The 19,100-nt window shown below is 40.7% G+C and overlaps 1 protein-coding gene across 5 annotated transcripts in view; it reads right to left on the reverse strand.

The window, feature by feature from the left end:
- Positions 1 to 19,100, reverse strand: part of ASZ1 (ankyrin repeat, SAM and basic leucine zipper domain containing 1) — a 57,364-nt gene that overhangs the window by 14,366 nt on the left and 23,898 nt on the right. For all 5 annotated transcript variants that reach the window (XM_065659315.1, XM_065659234.1, XM_065659396.1 and 2 more), the window contains 3 exons: positions 8,176 to 8,287; positions 7,776 to 7,910; positions 3,499 to 3,611 (listed from right to left, as the gene is read on the reverse strand). In XM_065659315.1, the coding sequence (XP_065515387.1) occupies positions 3,499 to 3,611; positions 7,776 to 7,910; positions 8,176 to 8,287 (360 nt within the window). The remainder of the gene's footprint in view (positions 1 to 3,498; positions 3,612 to 7,775; positions 7,911 to 8,175; positions 8,288 to 19,100) is intronic.

Raw genomic sequence — 19,100 nt, forward strand, 5'->3', positions numbered from 1 at the left:
ACAGAACAAATGGGATATGAGATGAAAACAGTGGAAGTTAATAAAAGACCACTAGAACAAAATACTCCAGAAAAGCTCCCCAGGCAGAGAACTGGGGAGCAAACTAATGTTGCACAGGCCTACTGATGACAGTAGTATCTCATAAGCATCATGGAGTACAATTTAATCAATTTTTTAATCTATCAAAATTTTAGAAATGGCTTTTCTGTCTAATGAGCAGAATCAAAATGCTCCAACTGAACCTTCAAGTCGGACTGTGGAAGCCTGAAAAATTTGGAAGTGGGATTAAGAAAGATAATTATGTCTTCTTATCAGATAACATTCATATAAAACGGATTCAGCCCACAACTCTTTCCCTTCTGGTTCCATTTAAACAAAATAGCACGATTACCAGGAAACTAAAATGTCTATGATTAAAGACTGGTAAGAAATTAGTTGTCAGAGGACTACTGTTCAGAAGGCAGACTGAGGCATAATCCACTGTAGGTTCAGAGTTTAACATTTATTTGCAAAGTTAAGTATCAATTTTGATTCCTTGCCTACCAAAAGATACAAAAATAGAAAGGAAAATATCTAAATGGCTTTCAACAATCAGATGAACAATTGTAATGAACAGAATTAAACCTAAAAGCAAGTCAAGATGAAATGCTGAATGGACCACTGCACTCACTACAGCAAGTCCTTTGCCAAAACCTTGAGTTAAGAGACAGTTTGCTCAGTCTTATTGTGGGCCCTGAAATCAAGGTTTGCCCTCTTTTTACATTAAAGACTTAAAACAGGTCTTATAAAATTTCTGTATCTACATAGATACAAAAAAAAAAAAGGGGGGGGGGCAAACAAACACCACCAACTCTGTCCTCTTTTCCCCTTCCCCCCTCAAAAAAACCCCGAACCAACCCCAAACCAAAATCCAAAACAACCAACCAACCAAACCTCTCTGAAAATTCTTCTGAATACGTAAGAAAATATTTCAGGACTGCACATTGAGAACCTTGTATTACTGGTATTTAAGCATACTTATCCTTTTACGAGATGGACATCCTAAATCACATATGAAAGGAGTTTATGCACACTGTCTCAAGTCAACAATTCTGTGAGAGTGCCTTCCGTCAGCAGGAAAAATAGAGAAGGAGTTTAAAATAATTTTAATAATGTTTAAAGGCATCATCCCTACCATGGAGTTGTGTAGAATTGTGTTAATCACTGCATGCTTCCTCCCTCTCCCAACACAGACAGCAACAGTCTGCGAAGTAAACAATTCACGCGTACATCCAAACAGCCAATCCCCTTCAACAAGAGGGGAGTGTGTGAATGACCTGCAGCGATCAAATATTCTTATTTAGGCATTCAAAGTGCACAGTTTGCAAAGATTTTGGAAGCCCCTCAGTAACTCAAGACTTTCAGTTCTGCTAAAGGTGCAAGGAAAGGGTGTTTTTCCCAGGATCAAGGAAAGGGCTATTCAGCAACTGGACAGTAACTCAGAAGTCCCTGAACCAGCAAAGGGCCTAATTCAGGAGCTGAAGGATGCAAATTCCTGACATGTATGTGCACTTCCTTGTATAGTCCAGGGCTCTGGAGTCAGGAAAATTGGCTTAATTAGGATGGCAGACAGCAATGACTGAAGGTACACTCACTACCTAAGGATGACTAAATGATGACAACATCAATGACAAGTTATACTCACTGACCCTGCATGGCAGGGCACAACTGATATCCATTACCAGGTGAGGCATGAGGAGCAACTGAGAGAAGAGCTCAAGGAGCTGTGATGGAATAAACACAGGCATCAGTGTACCTCTTGACTACCACTAGATGAAAAAATCCAGCTCACTGGGGGCAAGTACATGTGTGTGTGTTGAAACAGATAAACTGCATTTGTAAGAACAGGCATATAACAGCCAGACATCTGGTATACTCCAGGGGACTTTCCTGAAACCAAGGGTTCCACTCATTACAAGAAATACTCAAAGTTATGAAACATCAGAACTAGCCACTGTTAATACAAAAACCCTTGAGCTTGACATAAATGTCTGTTCATACAAGCAAATCAGTTTCTCATCTGGCAAAGAAAACCAGTACTGTTTAGATAAAGACTATTGGCACATTGTGAAATCCTGGAAGCCCAACCATTGCCTAATACAGAATTACATTTGCATAGCTAGACATCTGGCTGCCACAAACTATTTTAAGTGGGCTTCAGGATTCCAGTGTCTGACTTTAAAAACTTACCAAGACTAACCAAACACTGGTAGAATGTCCTCTAGTCACCATCAGGTTTCAACAGCACTAAATCTATATGGATAACTGCTGCATAGTGTTAATTTCCTTATACCAGAAAAAGCCTGCAGAACTTCCTAAAGAACCCAAACCTGCTAAAAAAAGGAGAATCTGTTTTAGCACTGAGGTCATTAAGTACATATTATATCTAAGAGTATGAGTCTTTGTGAAGAGTACCAGAAGACTGATCTATGTAAAAGAATGTCACCTTCCTGTCAAGTATACAGGGACTCAAAAGATGATCCCCAAGGAGCAGACAGATCCCATGGGAGACGTGGATCATAGATGGGGAGATACAGCCAGAATAACACCTTTAGGAATCTTAAGTATCTCTAAGATGATTGTGGTTGAAGCACCAGAGAATGAAAATCTGACTGACATATACATTCATCTAACAACAGAACCTCAGGACGCTTTGTCCGAACTGAGGTACTCTGTCTGAGACTACCTCAGTGTGAACTGCCATCAATGATGGCAGTAATGATACAAAACTAGGGCATGTCAAATTCAGAATGACCTGGCTGAGCAGGGACATAAAGAATCAAGCTAACAAATCAGAACAGGCTATCAGCACTGGAATTTGACTTCTCAAGACCACGCAGTTCAAGCTCAAGGAAGTAAGTGGATGGTTTGCTGAGAACTTGTTAACCAACAGGTTCTGGGATGAAACAACATGAGAGATCTCTGAAGGTGCTGAAGCAGGGGCTGATTTCAGCCACAGGACACCTGCAAGCTTCAGGGCCAGAAGCACACTATGCAAAACGTTCTAGAGCTTAACTAGGTAACTGTGGCTTGACTCAGATACATGCAGGAAAAAAGAAAAAGGCACAGCTCTTCCTAGTGGCATGAAGATGAAAACATGCAGTCAGTGAAAGCATTAAAAAAAAAAAAAAATCTAACATCAAATTCAGAACAACAAGGAACATGCAACAGGAGAGCATACACATTTAAAGGAGCTGAAATGAACTGAAGTGACATTGGATCCTGGCTCTACTATACTTTACACCAAATGAGAGGAATGAAAGATCTACAGCATGCTCTTTGTTTGTAATGCAAAGGAACTTTGCAATCTTGAAAAATTAATAGTACATTAATATACTTACTGTGTACTCTTGGTAGCACTCCAAACAATACACATCAGTACAATTTAATCACTGACACAAACAAATACAATCTCTTAGGAATGCTTATAAGGTAAAATTACACTATGACTGTATTTACCCAATTCCTTGGTCAGAGGCAGCTGTCATGAATTTGTAGATAGCCTCCCCCTTAATTGTTTCATGGGATCTCCCTTGCAAATGATTTGCAGCCAAAGACAGTAAACTATAAATCTGGAAGAGCCAAAATGAATTATTATTCAAATGCAAAATGCATAAAGAAATACAAAGGAGTAAGATGATAAAACAGTTCTATCGTAAGTTACTGCTTACAAGGAACATGAAATATCTGCACTTCTCTAAAGCATAAAACTACAATGAACAGTTAAGACAAACAGTTTATCCAAAGCATTTCTGAATTCCACCACAATGAACTGACACAGAGCAAAACAGCACACCTAACTTAAGTCAAGTTAGTATCTGTCACTACAGAAGCAGCAATACACCAGTATACTATTTTTTGTGGTTTGTAGACAAGAGTTCTACAAACTCAAGGCAATAAGAGCGTGAGGCATACAACTATTTTAATATCTCCATTTCCAATGCATATATGGACCCAACATTTAGCAATTTACAACTGACAATCTAATTTAACTGTATCTGACAGACACATTCTTTCAACTGATTATAGAAGAAAGCCTTCTGCCAGACGTCACTATGCATCAGTGATGGAATCCAGAAAATGAACAGCCCCTGTGTGAGTTTCGAGATAGTTAAACAAAAAATTCTGCAAAACAAGTAGAACCTCAATAAGCCTAAAGGAATGGTGAAGCCACTTTCCTGAAATTCAGGTGAACAGCCATACATACACACACACATATATACATGTATGAATGGTGGGTTGATCCTGGCTGACAAATAAGCCCCTACTCAGTTGCATATTCATCTTCCCCCAGCAGGATGGGGGAGAATCAGAAGGGTACGAAGTATGACAAAATTCATGTGTTGAGATACATGCATATTAGTAAGTGAAGGGGAAAAAAAAACAACCCAAAAGCTTAAGTGATGCAAAGGTAATCACTCACCATCTGCCACCAGCAGACCAATGCCCAGCCAGTCTCCAAGCAATGGCTACTTTAGAAAAAAAATTTCCTCACAATTTTACTGCTGAGCATGACATGATATGGTATGGAGCATCCCTTTGGTCAGCTGGGGTCAGCTACCCTGGCTGTCCCCCTCCCAACCTCTTGATCCCTCCCAGCCTACTGGCTGGAGGCAGGGAGAAGAATGAAAATCAGAGAAGGCTTTGATGCTTCACCAGCACTCAGCAATAGCTAAAATACTGGTGTGCTAACAACACTGTTTTGGTCAGAAACCCAAAACACAGCACCATACAGGCTACTGGAAACAAAATAACTCCATCCCAGCCAAACCCAGTACAGTAGGTAAGAAAAATACCACCCCTCGCAGATACAGTTTCTATAGACATAGTCTGTACAACAGCATCTTGGGTTGCCAACAGCCTGAAGAGCAGATCCCCGAGGTGGAAGAAGCTCCTGACCATTAAATATCTCAATATCATCTGCAAGACTTTGCAGTAATTGAGTGAAAGTTAGTGTTCCAGGTTAAGAGACAAGACGCATCACTAAAACGTGAGGAGCCTGTAGTCCCTCTATGTCAGAGAAAGTTGTGTTATAAGATTATATGGCCATAGCCTGATGAAAGAGTAATTTATTGAAGACAGAATGCATTTGTAGCCCCTTCCAGTAAACTGAGCTAACAGATCACTGAGCCTCAGACAGTGATCTTGCTAGCCTACACTGACAACTTGGTGCATAGTTATAATTTTTGGCTACACAGGACATGGAGAAGGCTGAGGTTCTGAATAACTTCTTTGCCTCGGTCTTCGCTGGCAAAGGCTCTGACTGCACCACCCAGGTCTTAGAAGGCAGACACAGGGACTGTGAGAATGAAGACCTTGGGCCCACTGTAGGAGAGGATCTGGTTTGAGACCATATTAATCTGAACGTGCACAAGTCCGTGGGACCTGATGGAATCCATCTGCGGGTCCTGAAGGAGCTGGCGAATGAAGTTGCTAAGCCACTGGCCATCGTATTCGAAAAATCATGGCAGTCAGGTGAAGTTCCCGACGACTGGAAAAAGGGAAATATAACCCCCATTTTCAAGAAGGGGAAAATGGAAGACGCGGGGAATTATAGACCAGTCAGTCTCACCTCTGTGCCTGGTGAAATCTTGGAGCACATTCTCCTGGAAGGCATGCTAAGGCACATGAAAAACAACAAGGTGCTTGGTGACAGCCAGCATGGCTTCACTAAGGGGAAATCCTGCCTGACCAATTTGGTGGCCTTCTATGATGGGGCTAAGGAATTGATGGACAAGGGTAAAGCAGTTGATGTCATCTACCTGGACTTGTGCAAAGCGTTTGACACTGTCCCACACAACATCCTTCTCTCTAAATTGGAGAGATATCAATTTGATGGATGGACCACTCGGTGGATAAAGAACTGGCTGGATGACCTCACACAAAGAGTTGTGGTCAATGGCTCTATGTCCGGCTAGAGACTGGTAACGAGTGGTGTCCCTCAGGGATCGGTGTTGGGACCGGTCTTGTTTAACATCTTCATTGCTGACATGGACAGTGGGATTGAGTGCGCCCTCAGCAAGCTTGCCGATGACACCAAGCTGTGTGGTTCAGTTGATATGCTGGAGGGAAGGGATGCCATCCAGAGGGACCTTGACGCGCTTGTTAAGTGGGCTGATGCCAACCTTATGAAGTTTAACCATGACAAGTGCAAGGTCCTATACCCGGATCGGAGCAATCCCAGGCACAGCTACAGGTTGGGCAAAGAAGAGATTCAGAACAGCCCTGTGGAGAAGGACTTGGGGGTGCTGGTCGAGGAGAAAATGAACATGAGCCAGCAGTGTGCGCTCGCAGCCCAGAAAGCCAACCGTATCCTGGGCTGCATCAAAAGGAGCGTGACCAACAGGTCAAAGGAGGTGATCCTGCCCCTCTACTCTGCTCTTGTGAGACCTCACCTGGAGCATTGTGTGCAGTTCTGGTGTCCTCAACATAAAAAGGACATGGAACTGTTGGAACAAGTCCAGAGGAGGCCACGAGGATGATCAGGGGACTGGAGCACCTCCTGTATGAAGACAGGCTGAGGAAGTTGGGGCTGTTCAGCCTGGAGAAGAGAAGGCTGCGTGGAGACCCCAGAGCAGCCTTCCAGTATCTGAAGGGGGCCTATAGGGATGCTGGGGAGGGACTCTTCATTAGGGACTGTAGTGACAGGACAAGGGGTAATGGGTTAAAACTTAAACAGGGGAAGTTTAAATTGGATATAAGGAGGAAGTTCTTTCCTGTTAGGGTGGTGAGGCACTGGAATCAGTTGCCCAGGGATGTTGTGAGTGCTCCATCCCTGGCAGTGTTAAAGGCCAGGTTGGATGAAGCCTTGTGTGGGATGGTTTAGTGTGAGGTGTCCCTGCCCATGGCAGGGGGGTTGGAACTAGATGATCTTGAGGTCTTTTCCAACCCTAACTATTCTATGATTCTATGATTTTTGTTCCTGCATAGCTCTGGAGTCTGACAGAGAAAAAAAAAAACAAACTCTCAAAAAAGCCAAGAAAGAAAAACAATCTGTAAAGTGAATTAGAATTCATTTGAATGAATTATGCATTTTTGAGGAGCCACTGCAAAAAGCCACATCATTGGCAAGAGTAACTCAAAGCAAAATACACAGGAATCTGGTTCGACTGATCCACTGTGCATCATCTGGTAACAGCAGTTAAAAGATTTATTTTAGGAGACTGTACGTTGTCTTCAGTAGCTCTCACTCTACACTGACAATTAGTAGCTGCTCCTCCAATGATCTGATCAATTTGTATTATATTACACCTCCCCTCCTGAGAATGGATTTTGAAGATAGCCAGTAGCAACCCCCCATTTTTAGCTTTAGCCTTTTCACTTCCAAATTCATTTAGAAACTATACACTGCAAATTTAACTAATTTAGATACCCACGTTCTCTTACACACTTTGGCAAACAGGAAAAACCCAACACATTATTTATTCTACTTCTCATATCAACATCTCTAACATGAATAATCCCTTGTTCTGTATTCTAAATCTGAATCAAAAATTCAAAGGGGGAGAGGAGAAAGGTTCCCAAAACATTTCTATATAGCATTTAAAGCCCTGTGAAAGGTTTGGTGTAACAGACCTATATAGATTTAATAGTCTATAGAGATGTAATAGCATAAGTATTCAACTAGCTACTACAATTTAGTTATTAAAGTAACACTCTTACAGAAAATTATACAATTAATGATGAGATTTTTGAGGCAAACCACAGAATTTGCATTTCAAAGAGAAATGAAATACCTCTGAATATTTATTGATTTTTGCTATCTCTGCTGCTGTTTTCTCATCCTTAGTCTGTAGATTTTTGTCAGCTCCCAGCTCAAGCAACTTAAGAGTTACATTTTTATGTCCATGCTGTGCTGCCCATATCAATGCCTGCAAAGAACAACTCCTTTTTACCAAGTTTACATATGGAACATGAAAGAACAGAGGTTCAATCAATAATGTAACCTTCAAAATTCTTACATGGCAGAATCTGGAGACAAAGATAATTAATGCAAAAGAATCTCAAAGTGGTGTTAAAGCAGAAGAATATACCAATGGATATTTCAGAGAATGCTGTACTTAAAAACAAGTTTGTGGGTTCTTGCTTTTTAATGTTTTTATTGTTAATTACAACACAGAGAAGTAAATCACTTACTGAATACCCATTGTCATCTTGGGCATTTATGTGTGCTCCATGAGCGACAAGAAGAGCAACAACCTGAGGATAGCCTTTTTGAGCTGCATACATCAGGGGAGTCATTTGTCTCCTGAAAGAAAATGTGACAAGTGAAAAAAATTATTTCTGGATAACAAAATCCAACTGCATTATCAAGCAGAGCACTTCAACAGTGTAAAGATTCTCAGTTCTGCAGAAGAACTAAGCAGAGGGTGAAAGTCCAAGACACAACATTTGTGCTTCAGCGCAAGAGTCAACTTAATAGATTCAGCAACTCATTTATGTCCAGTTAGAAATCTTTAAAATATTTTAAGAGCATACATTTATTTTCTGATTGAAATAAAGTCAAGAAGGCAATTGCTGTCCTCCACAAGAAGGAAACTTTGAAGAAACTAAACAACTCTTTTCCAGGAGCTTACAATATGAATCTATAGTACTTCTGGAAGAAAAAGTTAAAAAAATAAACCAAACTGAATAAACCCCCCAAACCACCACATTGTTTTATCACCTCTAAATTAAAGTAGCACACAAATAACCATAACATGTCCCAGATATGAAACATAGCAGTTTGGTGACTAAGCCATTTCTGGTTTGGTTACAAACTACACAAACCCATTTTTCACAGACCATCCCTCCTGCTGCTGCCACAGACCCAGCAGGCCTCTCATTTAGCACACAGCCTGGCTCAAGAAAAAGGCAATGGGCATTAACTGCTGATTCCAGTTTTCACCCTACTGAAAAGAGAATATCAGCAAATCACTCCTTTTTCTCCTCAGTATTAAAAAAGGTGGCAGAGACTAATTTTTTACTTCAAAAATTATTTTTAAAAGATACAGCTTAAGTGATGTATTCTACACACAGCTCAACTTACACCAAAGCTCTGAAGAGAAATATGCAGTTTCACAGAGGACAAGTTATAAATCAAACCCAAATATTTAAAAGAAAGAATATTAAGAACAACAACTACGTACATACATGCAAAGCCACCTCTGATAAATCCAGTGTAAGCAAAAGAATCTCAGGTCACACAGCTCTTGTGGGTGTGCAGAGGAGCAGTGCAATAGCCAGAATGCACACTACTAACAATACTCAGACCCCCACCTGAGTAGGCCTAGGAAGAGTCTTCAGACGACTACATACAAATACCATACTGAAAAATCTTAACTTTTCAAGTAGTAAAACTAAATGCACATCAAAATATTTTTTCCTTTACCTCATTTCTGTTTTCTGTCCCCAGAAGTGTATGTGTTGAAGCTTTCTCTCCTACATATATTACTCATACATTACTAATTCTTACAAATGCTGAGAAAGTACTTAGACACCATCTTTCCCATTAATGTTTTTTTTTCCTTTTTCATATCCCAAACACATAATAACAGTCTGTTGATCTTATGCTTCTACTGAGATGCTTATAAGATGAAGCCACTGTGAATTGCTCTGCATATTTTGAGAGAAAAGAATCTGTTTCTCAAAAGCTCCTGTTAGAAAAATATCTTTCCAGATACCTGACACGTATTCTCTGGTGGCATAAAATTGCAGAATAAAAAAAAGCAGTATTGGAGGAGAAAGATAAGGAGTTTCTGGTCACTACGAAGCAATCAGATTTAAGCGAAAATATTTTACTAGTGATGTTCAGCTAAAATTTATTGTATCTTAAAATGAAACATATTTCCTGAAAAACTACCATTTATCACTTTTAATTTACAGCTCTGTGTCAAAAACGTACTGTCAAAAGATTATTTTCTCTTGTTAGACTCTACTTGAGGGGAGGATCGTTTTTTCCAGGTTTCTTAATAGTAAGTTCAATACCGACCACTAGAGGGACCACCAAAAGCATATGTATACCAAAGCAGCTGTCCTGAAATAACAGAACTTCTGATTCCTTCCAAAGTTGCTGGAAGTTGCTAGAAGGCTCTGACCATCTTTCCTTGCTATTGCGCATTCGCTGAAGGATAATATTTTGTCTTATGCAAACACAGTTAAAAGTGCACTGAAAAAATCCAGTCACATTACAAATTTGAAAGAGTCTTAGGGAAAAATAGCCAATTACTTGGAAATAAGTACAATGAAAGGTCTTCAAGACTTACAGGCAATAAGAGGAAGGAACTTTGTAATGAAATGAAAAAACTTGCATAAGTAGCTCAATTTAGTCCATCAACACTGCAAAAGCAGAAGCTCTCACTTAACATAAGGATACATTTTTACCCTGGGGTATGCTTCATCAGTGGAAATGGTTGCTCAGAGAAGTTATATAATCTTCATCTTTGCTGGGTTTCAAGACCAGATGGCACAAGCCAAATGTCACAGCAGAGGTGGCTTTTATGAAGATGTCAGACTAGTGACCTCCTGAGGTCCTTTCTGACCTGAAATACCCTGTAATCCTGTGATTATTTTAAAAATACAGAAAAAGACTACAGTCTGCTCCTGTAACTTGATGAGACAGTGAGATACAGATGTATACATACAGACATCCACAGGTATCTATAGATACCTGTATTTTAAAGAATGAACAAAAGATTATTTTAATGTAATTTGTACCAACACAAATCAAACCTGCAGACACTCACTCCCACACTTACTTCTATTCAGTGGCAGGTAGCCTTTGACAGACTTTCCATGCTATCGCCTTTGACATACTTACATATGACTGCAAAATAATTTGTTTTAATTTCTTCTGCTCATAACATTTTTGGCTTTTTTTTTTTTTGAACTTGCACATACTACTACCTTAAAATTACCTTCTGCTTTCTCAAAGAAAAAAATACTGAAGTCCAGAGGCTACAGAACAGTCTTTTCTCCAAAGAACATAATGTAGTAGTTACATCTCTACTGCACTGCAGACAGGTTACCTGAAATCAAGGCAAAAACTCAATGACAGTAAAGCCACTGAAAAAGCTTCACCATTTTTAAGTAAAACCCAATAAACATCACATTTAGAAGGTCCACCAACACGAACAAGCAGTACTTCCAGTTTTCCATTTTAATGTTTGAGTTTTAATTTCAAAGGCTACAAGCTGTTTCAGTATGGAAACACATAAAGTATGCATAAATCATAGAATAGTTAGGGTTGGAAAGGACCTTAAGATCATCAAGTTCCAATCGCTCTGCCATGGGCAGGGACACCTCACACTAAACCATGTCACCCAAGGCTCTGTCCAACCTGGCCTTCAACACTGCCAGGGATGGAGCATTCACAGCTTCCTTCGGCAACCCATTCCAGTGCCTCACCACCCTTACAGTAAAGAATTTCCTCCTTATATCCAATCTAAACTTCCCGTTTACGTTTGAACCTGTTACCCTTTGTTCTGTCACTACAGTCCCTAATGAAGAGTCCCTCCCCAGCATCCCTATAGGCCCCCTTCAGATACTGGAAGGCTGCTCTGAGGTCTCCACGCAGCCTTCTCTTCTCCAGGCTGAACAGCCCCAACTTCCTCAGCCTGTCTTCATACGGGAGGTGCTCCAGTCCCCTGATCATCCTCGTGGCCCTCCTCTGCACTTGTTCCAACAGTTCCATGTCCTTTTTATGTTGAGGACACCAGAACTGCACACAATACTCCAGGTGAGGTCTCACAAGAGCAGAGTAGAGGGGCAGGATCACCTCCTTTGACCTGTTGGTCACGCTCCTTTTGATGCAGCCCAGGATACGGTTGGCTTTCTGGGCTGCGAGCGCACACTGCCAGCTCATTTTCTCATCAACCAACACCCCCAAGTCCTTCTCCACAGGGCTGCTCTGAATCTCTTCTCTGCCCAACCTGTAGCTGTGCCTGGGATTGCTCCAACCCAGGTGTAGGACCTTGCACTTGTCGTGGTTAAACTTCATAAGGTTGGCATCAGCCCACTTTACAAGCGTGTCAAGGTCCCTCTGGATGACATCCCTTCCCTCCAGCGTATCAACTGAACCACACAGCTTGGTGTCATCTGCAAACTTGCTGAGGGCGCACTCAATCCCACTGTCCCTGTCACCAACAAAGATGTTGAAGAAGACCAGTCCCGATAACGATCCCTGAGGGACACCACTCGCTACTGGTCTCCAGCTGGACACTGAGCCATTGACCACAACTCTTTGCATGCGGCCATCCAGCTAGTTCTTTATCCACTGAGTAGTCCACCTATCAAATTGATGTCTCTCCAATTTAGAGAGAGGGATGTCATGCAGGACAGTGTCAAACGCTTTGCACAAGTCCAGGTATATTACGTCAACTGCTCTACCCCTGTCCATCAGTTCTGTAGCCCCATCAGAGAAAGCCACCAAACTGGTCAGGCAGGATTTCCCCTTAGTGAAGCCATGCTGGCTGTCACCAAGCACCTTGTTGTTTTTCATGTGCCTTAGCATGCCTTCCAGGAGAATCTGCGCCAAGATTTTGCCAGGCATGGAGGTGAGGCTGACTGGTGTGTAGTTCCCTGGATCATTCATTTTCCCCTTCTTGAAAATGGGGGTTATATTTCCCTTTTTCCAGTCGTCAGGAACTTCACTGACTGCCATGATTTTTCAAATACGATGGCCAGTGGCTTAGCAACTTCATTTGCCAGCTCCTTCAGGACCCACTGATGGATTTCATCAGGTCCCATGGACTTGTGTACATTCAGGCTCTTAAGATGGTTGTGAACCAGATCCTCTCCTACAGTGAGCCCAAGGTCCTCATTCTCACAGTCCCTGTGTCTGCCTTCTAAGACTTGGGTGGTGTGTTCAGAGCATTTGCCAGTGAAGACTGAGGCAAAGAAGTAATTCAGAACCTCAGCCTTCTCCAAATCCAGGGTAGCCAGTTCTCCTGAGAGCTTCCGGAGAGGGCCCACATTGTCCCTAGTCTGTCTTTTATTTGCAATGTAACTACAGAATCCCTTCCTGTTATCTTTCACATCCCTAGCCAAGTTTAATTCTAACTGGGCCTTAGATTTCCTAACCTGGTCCCTAGCTTCCTGGGCAACATCCCTGGATTCTTCCCAGGCCGCCTGTCCTTGCTTCCACCTTTTATAAGCCTCTTTTTTCCTCCGAAGTTGCCTCAGCAGCTCCTTATCCATCCAAGGAGATCTCCTGGCCCTCCTGCTGCACTTCCTTCTAGTTGGGACGCAACACTCCTGAGCTTGTAGCAGGTGATCCTTGAATATCAACCAAGAGTCTTGGGTCCCCCTGCCCTCTAGGGCTATATCCCATGGAACCTTACTAAGCAGGTTCCTAAAGAGGCCAAAGTCTGCTCTTTTGAAGTCCAGGGCAGTGAGCTTGCTGCACGCTCTTCTCACTGTCCTGAGGATCTTGAACTCAACCATCTCATGTTCACTACAACCAAGGCTGCCCTGGAGCATCACATTTCCAACCAGCACCTCCCTGTTGGTGAGCAAGGGGTCATTTTTGCCATTGCATTTACACACCAACACATATATGGGTGTACCATTTAGTGTCTTGGCCACCACCTCAGAAAGCAAGATTCATTTACATGTACGTCCACAAGAGGGAGACTGGGGCATTAGGGAAAACAAAAATCTTTTTTTCCTAACCCTGCAAAGAACCCCCACAAGTACAACAGCAAGATTTAAGATGCCAAATCCACTGGTTTTTGCTAAAGTTGAAGAGAAATTAAATGCATTGGTAAATCTTTCAGGAATCTAAAAATGTACATAAAATTGTAGTGATAATCATCAGGATAAAAGATCTGAAGGATCCTTTCATCATCTGGGGAAACTGTACAGGCATTTGTGTTTCAGCAATCCGGTTTGCAGATGACCTTCTTGTCCAAACACTTGCAAAGCCCTTTGTGTGGCACGATCTGCAACATGACATTTGCCCGTATTGAACATGATACACAAGTCACAGTCTGTAAATAAACAAAAATCTTGAAAGACATACACAATTCATTGATCAAGCATGTCTGTTTCAACTATGTTTGCTTCAAGCTATTGCAGCACCTAGATAAAAAATAAGAAATGCTTCACTGGTCTCATGCAAATGAAAAGGGGTTTTCTTGTTTGCTTTCATCTTTAGGTCTCGCAGCTTTTATGTTAAGGCTGTAGAAAAAGACAAAATGAAAAGTTTTTTCAGTTTTGAGGGCCATCCAAAATTTTGTATGTGACACCTACACAAAGATACAACCAGAGCTTCTTACAGGCCCACTTCCCCTGTGAAAAAATGGGACAAAATATAATCACAAGAGAGCAAGATGAGCAGAACAGCCCTAAAAGCCACCACTTAGAGCCCTCTACCCTGGATAACCACAAGCCATAACAAAATCAGGTGATACAGTGATAGCTAGCAATCTCACTGAAAAATGTCCCGAGTACCTGTCTTATTACCACTAAGCTGACTCTGTGCTGCAGAATTACCCACACCTGAAAAACACACATCCGTATGTTTGGGATGTCGCTCTCAAGCAAGACAACGTTCATCTTCCCAGAAAATTCAAGAGGAAGGAGAGAAAGAGAAACTGTCTTCCACCTAGACAGTTTCCTTCCATCAGGGAGGTATCTACAGAAAATTCAGTATTTCAGCTAGTGATCTTGAGAAGTACAATCTTTATGTGAAGACTCCTAACTGGATATATGTTTATTAACTAGACCAATGTATTACTCACATTACAAAAAAATACAGCAGGTAGAAAACAATTTCACCTTGTGAGTTTAGTCTCAATCTTTTTTCTAGTTGAGATCCTAAAGCAAGGAAATGATGCTACATGACACTAATGTTTAGTCTACTGAACTGCAAACTGAATCCTGTTTCAGATAAACAGGAAGCATCTTCAGAAACTTTGGGAGTCAGTTTCACCACTCCAGCTCTGTACATTAAGCCTGGATTTGAGAAATGAAGCAGTAAAAGCATGCCCACAGCAACAGAAGGTAAGCTATTTGCCCATTTGCTGGCTTACTGGGGTTTTAAGCGACAAGAAACAAGTAGTACAAGTACTACTGGAAGAACATACTTTAGTATACTATGAGCAGCAATATACTTTTTCTAGGCACTGTCTGCTGAAGCAACACAGAAGAGTCTTCTACCTCTCATTTAACAAGCAGAACTTGTTAGGAGAATGAAACATACTGTTCTCTAAGAAGACTTGATTGGAAAAGGTGACAGCTTAGTTTCAGGTCCCCTAATTTTAAGCTTCATTTCAGTTTGCCAGTTCTTGTATTTTTCTGTTTCTGAACTCTGTTTACATGATTGTTTTAAGATTAAAAAAACCTGCATCTAAGTTCCATAGCACACAGAGGTGCGAAGGTAGAAAGCTACAAAGTCATCTTCATATGACTAGAAAAATACAAACGATGTGATTATGAAAGGAACTAGCATGAAGATTAACAATGTAAGAATGATTAACAGTGGAAGAATGGGGATGGAAGAACTCTACGCTATGACATTCACAATCATCCTGTCCTGTCCTCCTACATCCTTACTGCACCACATTTTTACAAGCAAGCTGGTTTAGTTAAAAACGAGTGAGTTATCCATGTCATCAGAAACCTCCCACACTGCTTTCAACTTTATTTCAATTTCAACTTTCAACTGGGGGTAAAGTCTGCAGTCAAGAAATTCAGCACATACACATGAAACCCACTCCACCTTTCTAATGAAAGGGCAATTAACGCACAAAATTTATGTAACTATCACATACAAAACCCAAACCAATTCTATGCAAATAACACATGATCAGGGTAAGCCAGTGGCAATGACAGGAAGTTTAATATACTTAGGATAGAATGTTGCTGATACAATGCTAATGGATTTCAGGGTAGGTTTTGTTTCTATTTTACACAAAGGCTGCTCAGGTGACATTCCATGACAGCACAGTAAACTGTCAGAATGCCTCTGTTAAAAATAGCTTCTAATGTTGCTACTGTCCCTGAGTATGTTATACCTCTGCCCAGAAACCGTGATCAACAGCGTCAGTACCACCATATAGTCAATACCAGCTGGGAAAAGTACAATCATCTATTCTGGTGTCTACACTCTTTCCCCATACCAAAAGATCTCATGAACAAGACCCACCATTTAATGTCCAAAAGCCACTCTTCCAGCTCACGAAACTTGCACATTTACCATGTTTCTGACTTCTCCCTCATCGGGTAAGAGGGGATAAGAGATGTATGGACACAGCCCAAATGAACACACTACTTTGTAAACGTAATTTTGAATTTTGATTTTTTTTTTACATTTAGCCCCTCTATCCTAAGTTCATAGTGCTAGAATAAAATAATCTCTGAAAGGTATGAAGTAAACAGAGCAAAACCTAACAAGGTGTTTTTTGCTCTGAGGTGGATCAAAGATCTCAACTCAATCAGTATTAAATTCCCTCATTTTCTTGCCCCAACTGTAAAATGCACTGTCACGCTTTAACTTTTCCCACGCTGTTTACCTTTACTGAAATGTACTTGCTGCTTCTGGCGTGGTTAACTATCACACAATGATCACGTCAATGTCTTTGAGATCATTATGTGGCAGTGCAGACTTATCTTAACAGCAGCAATGAATTTCTTGATGAAATTGAGGTGTTACACAACTGCTTTATTCTGACTATGAAACATGAAGAGAGACCTACTTTGTGAACTGGGCAATAATGCAATGACAACTTCCCCCTTCCATTATCATCTTCTCAACAGGGCAAATTAGACCAAAATTTTCATCATGAAACCATTTTTGATACTCCTCAAAACTGCTTTGATTGCAAGCATACGTGAGCACACATAGGCAACTTAAAAGCAGACCTGAGCAGTGATCATATTTTCAGGTATACGCATACATGACAGTACGCTTCAAGCTCAATTTTTAATACATACAATGACAAAAGACAGACAGAAGTCTAGTCTTACTATACACTGAGACAAAAAAACACCAACATTTTATGAAGACTTTTCTTTAAACACACATAAAATTCATAACTATTTCAGAGCAGAAACTCTGAAGAGAGGCTTGGTCACTGACTAGGACCCAACTGTGCCAGAAATTTAAAGAGGAAAAAAAAAAAAGCCACACAATCAAACACCTACCTAATCCCATACAGAACAGCAGATTATTATGTCAAAATAAAGAGGACTTCAGCCATTCACCTGTTTGTACCTTCTTCTAACAAAGAACCATTTGCATGAAACATCAAATCAAAACACTCTCCTTACCCCCAAACCCATTAGGCTGATTTTAGTCTACTTATGTAAACAAGAACTTGGAGGATGTAGTCACTGAAATTCATATTTACTAAACAGCCTATGACATGTAATCCTAGAAGCAGTAATTTAGTTATCAGTTGGTCATGCCTCCTCCTTCTGCCTTAAACAAAATTACAGCTTAATGTTAATAAAATCCAGCATGCCTTTAAGGAAGCACTGCAGGTTAAAGAGATTTTATTATTTTTTTTAAGACTGCTTACATCTTTCCAGGCCTTACAAAAGGACAAAGTATATAATTTACATTTTGGAGCAAGAGGGAGGTGAAAGATACAAGATAAGCAGAAGAAATTTTTCAAGGTAGAATTCACTTAAATGAAGCATTCAGACTGTAGTAGCTCTACAAAGGCTATACACGGGAGTTCTTACAATGCCTTCTTGTTTCACCTAGCCATTACATTATTTCTTGTTCATCTTTCAAAACTCTTCAGTTAGAACTTATGCTTTGCTACACTATGTTCATCATCAACAAAACTGTTTTTACAGCCATCCGTATTCTGTTCCCAATTTCGATTTGGCAAGAGTACTGGAAGTTACTCTACTGAACACCTTCTCCTCAGTACTCCATCCTATCACAAAGAGGCCGTCTACCTACCCACTCCTAAACTCATCTTCTTTCTCAGACTGCATTTGAAAAATCATTTTATTTCTCACTAAGCCTTCCCCACCCCATGAACACTTTATGAATTAGACAAAAAAGTCTGCAAGTTTCTGTGTATCACCAGAGGACATGAAATAGAAAAGCCTACTGGGTGCCCTGACAGCACAACAGCGAAAAGGCAAACATTAAACTCTATCTGACATGCAAGTTCTGCATTCACACACGTCAGTTGTTGGTGGACAAAAGAGAAGCTTCCACAAATCACTTCAGTTCTTCGGTTCAAAGACAGGCAAATTATGTGAGCCGTAGTTCCTAACTCCTGTGGTAAATTGATCACAGAGGAAGTACTCTCACAATCTAAACTCACTGACAGCTCTGACGCTCTGCTACAGAACATATAGCTTGCTCTAATGAAACGGGTGAATGAAACTACAGAGCCACACAGAGGGTCTGCTCTGACACCTTATCTTCACAGAAGCTGGTTCGATGCGTTTCATCCCTTTGTTTCAGAACACAGTGGAAGAAGTCCACGAGAAGCAGCAGCTGCTGTCTGAGGAGATGTACTGATAGAATGGTATGCACAGAAGTTAAATACTAGAAAGGAATAAAGGTAGCACAAAGATTTCTGATAAATCCAGATCCTGTCATCTAACTTCTACTTTTGTTTGGTACAAATATGACATTTTGTATTGTCACTATTTATCTTTTCATTTGAGAAAGACTACTATTGCAAAAGTGAAAAAACCCACAATTGGACGCTGTATCTGACACATGCAAGCATAACTCCTGTTAGCACAAAGTCTTAGGAAACAAAGAGGTATCAAATAAATATTTGTACATGAAGACCAACTATGCATATTCTACGTTTATGCATAAAGTTTTGCCCTTAAAATTCCCATCTCTTGTGTCAGAATCAAAACTTTTTTTTTCCTCCCAAAGTTTAACCAAAGGCCTTTCCAAATGTAAACCTGCAGCTTTGCACTTCAGCTTACACTTTCAAACACTCAGGACAAAGTTTAATAATGTTAAGATTTCCCCCTTTTTTAAAGCAGATGTTCATCTAGCATTCAGCTATCTAATGGCAACAATATCGTGAGGTTCAGGGCCCAGACTGATTGAATTCTATTAATGAGAGCCATCAAGACTCCAATTCTGTCCTTTT

The sequence above is a fragment of the Lathamus discolor genome, chromosome 1 (assembly GCF_037157495.1).
Source record: "Lathamus discolor isolate bLatDis1 chromosome 1, bLatDis1.hap1, whole genome shotgun sequence".
In the NCBI taxonomy this organism is placed as follows: domain Eukaryota; kingdom Metazoa; phylum Chordata; class Aves; order Psittaciformes; family Psittacidae; genus Lathamus; species Lathamus discolor.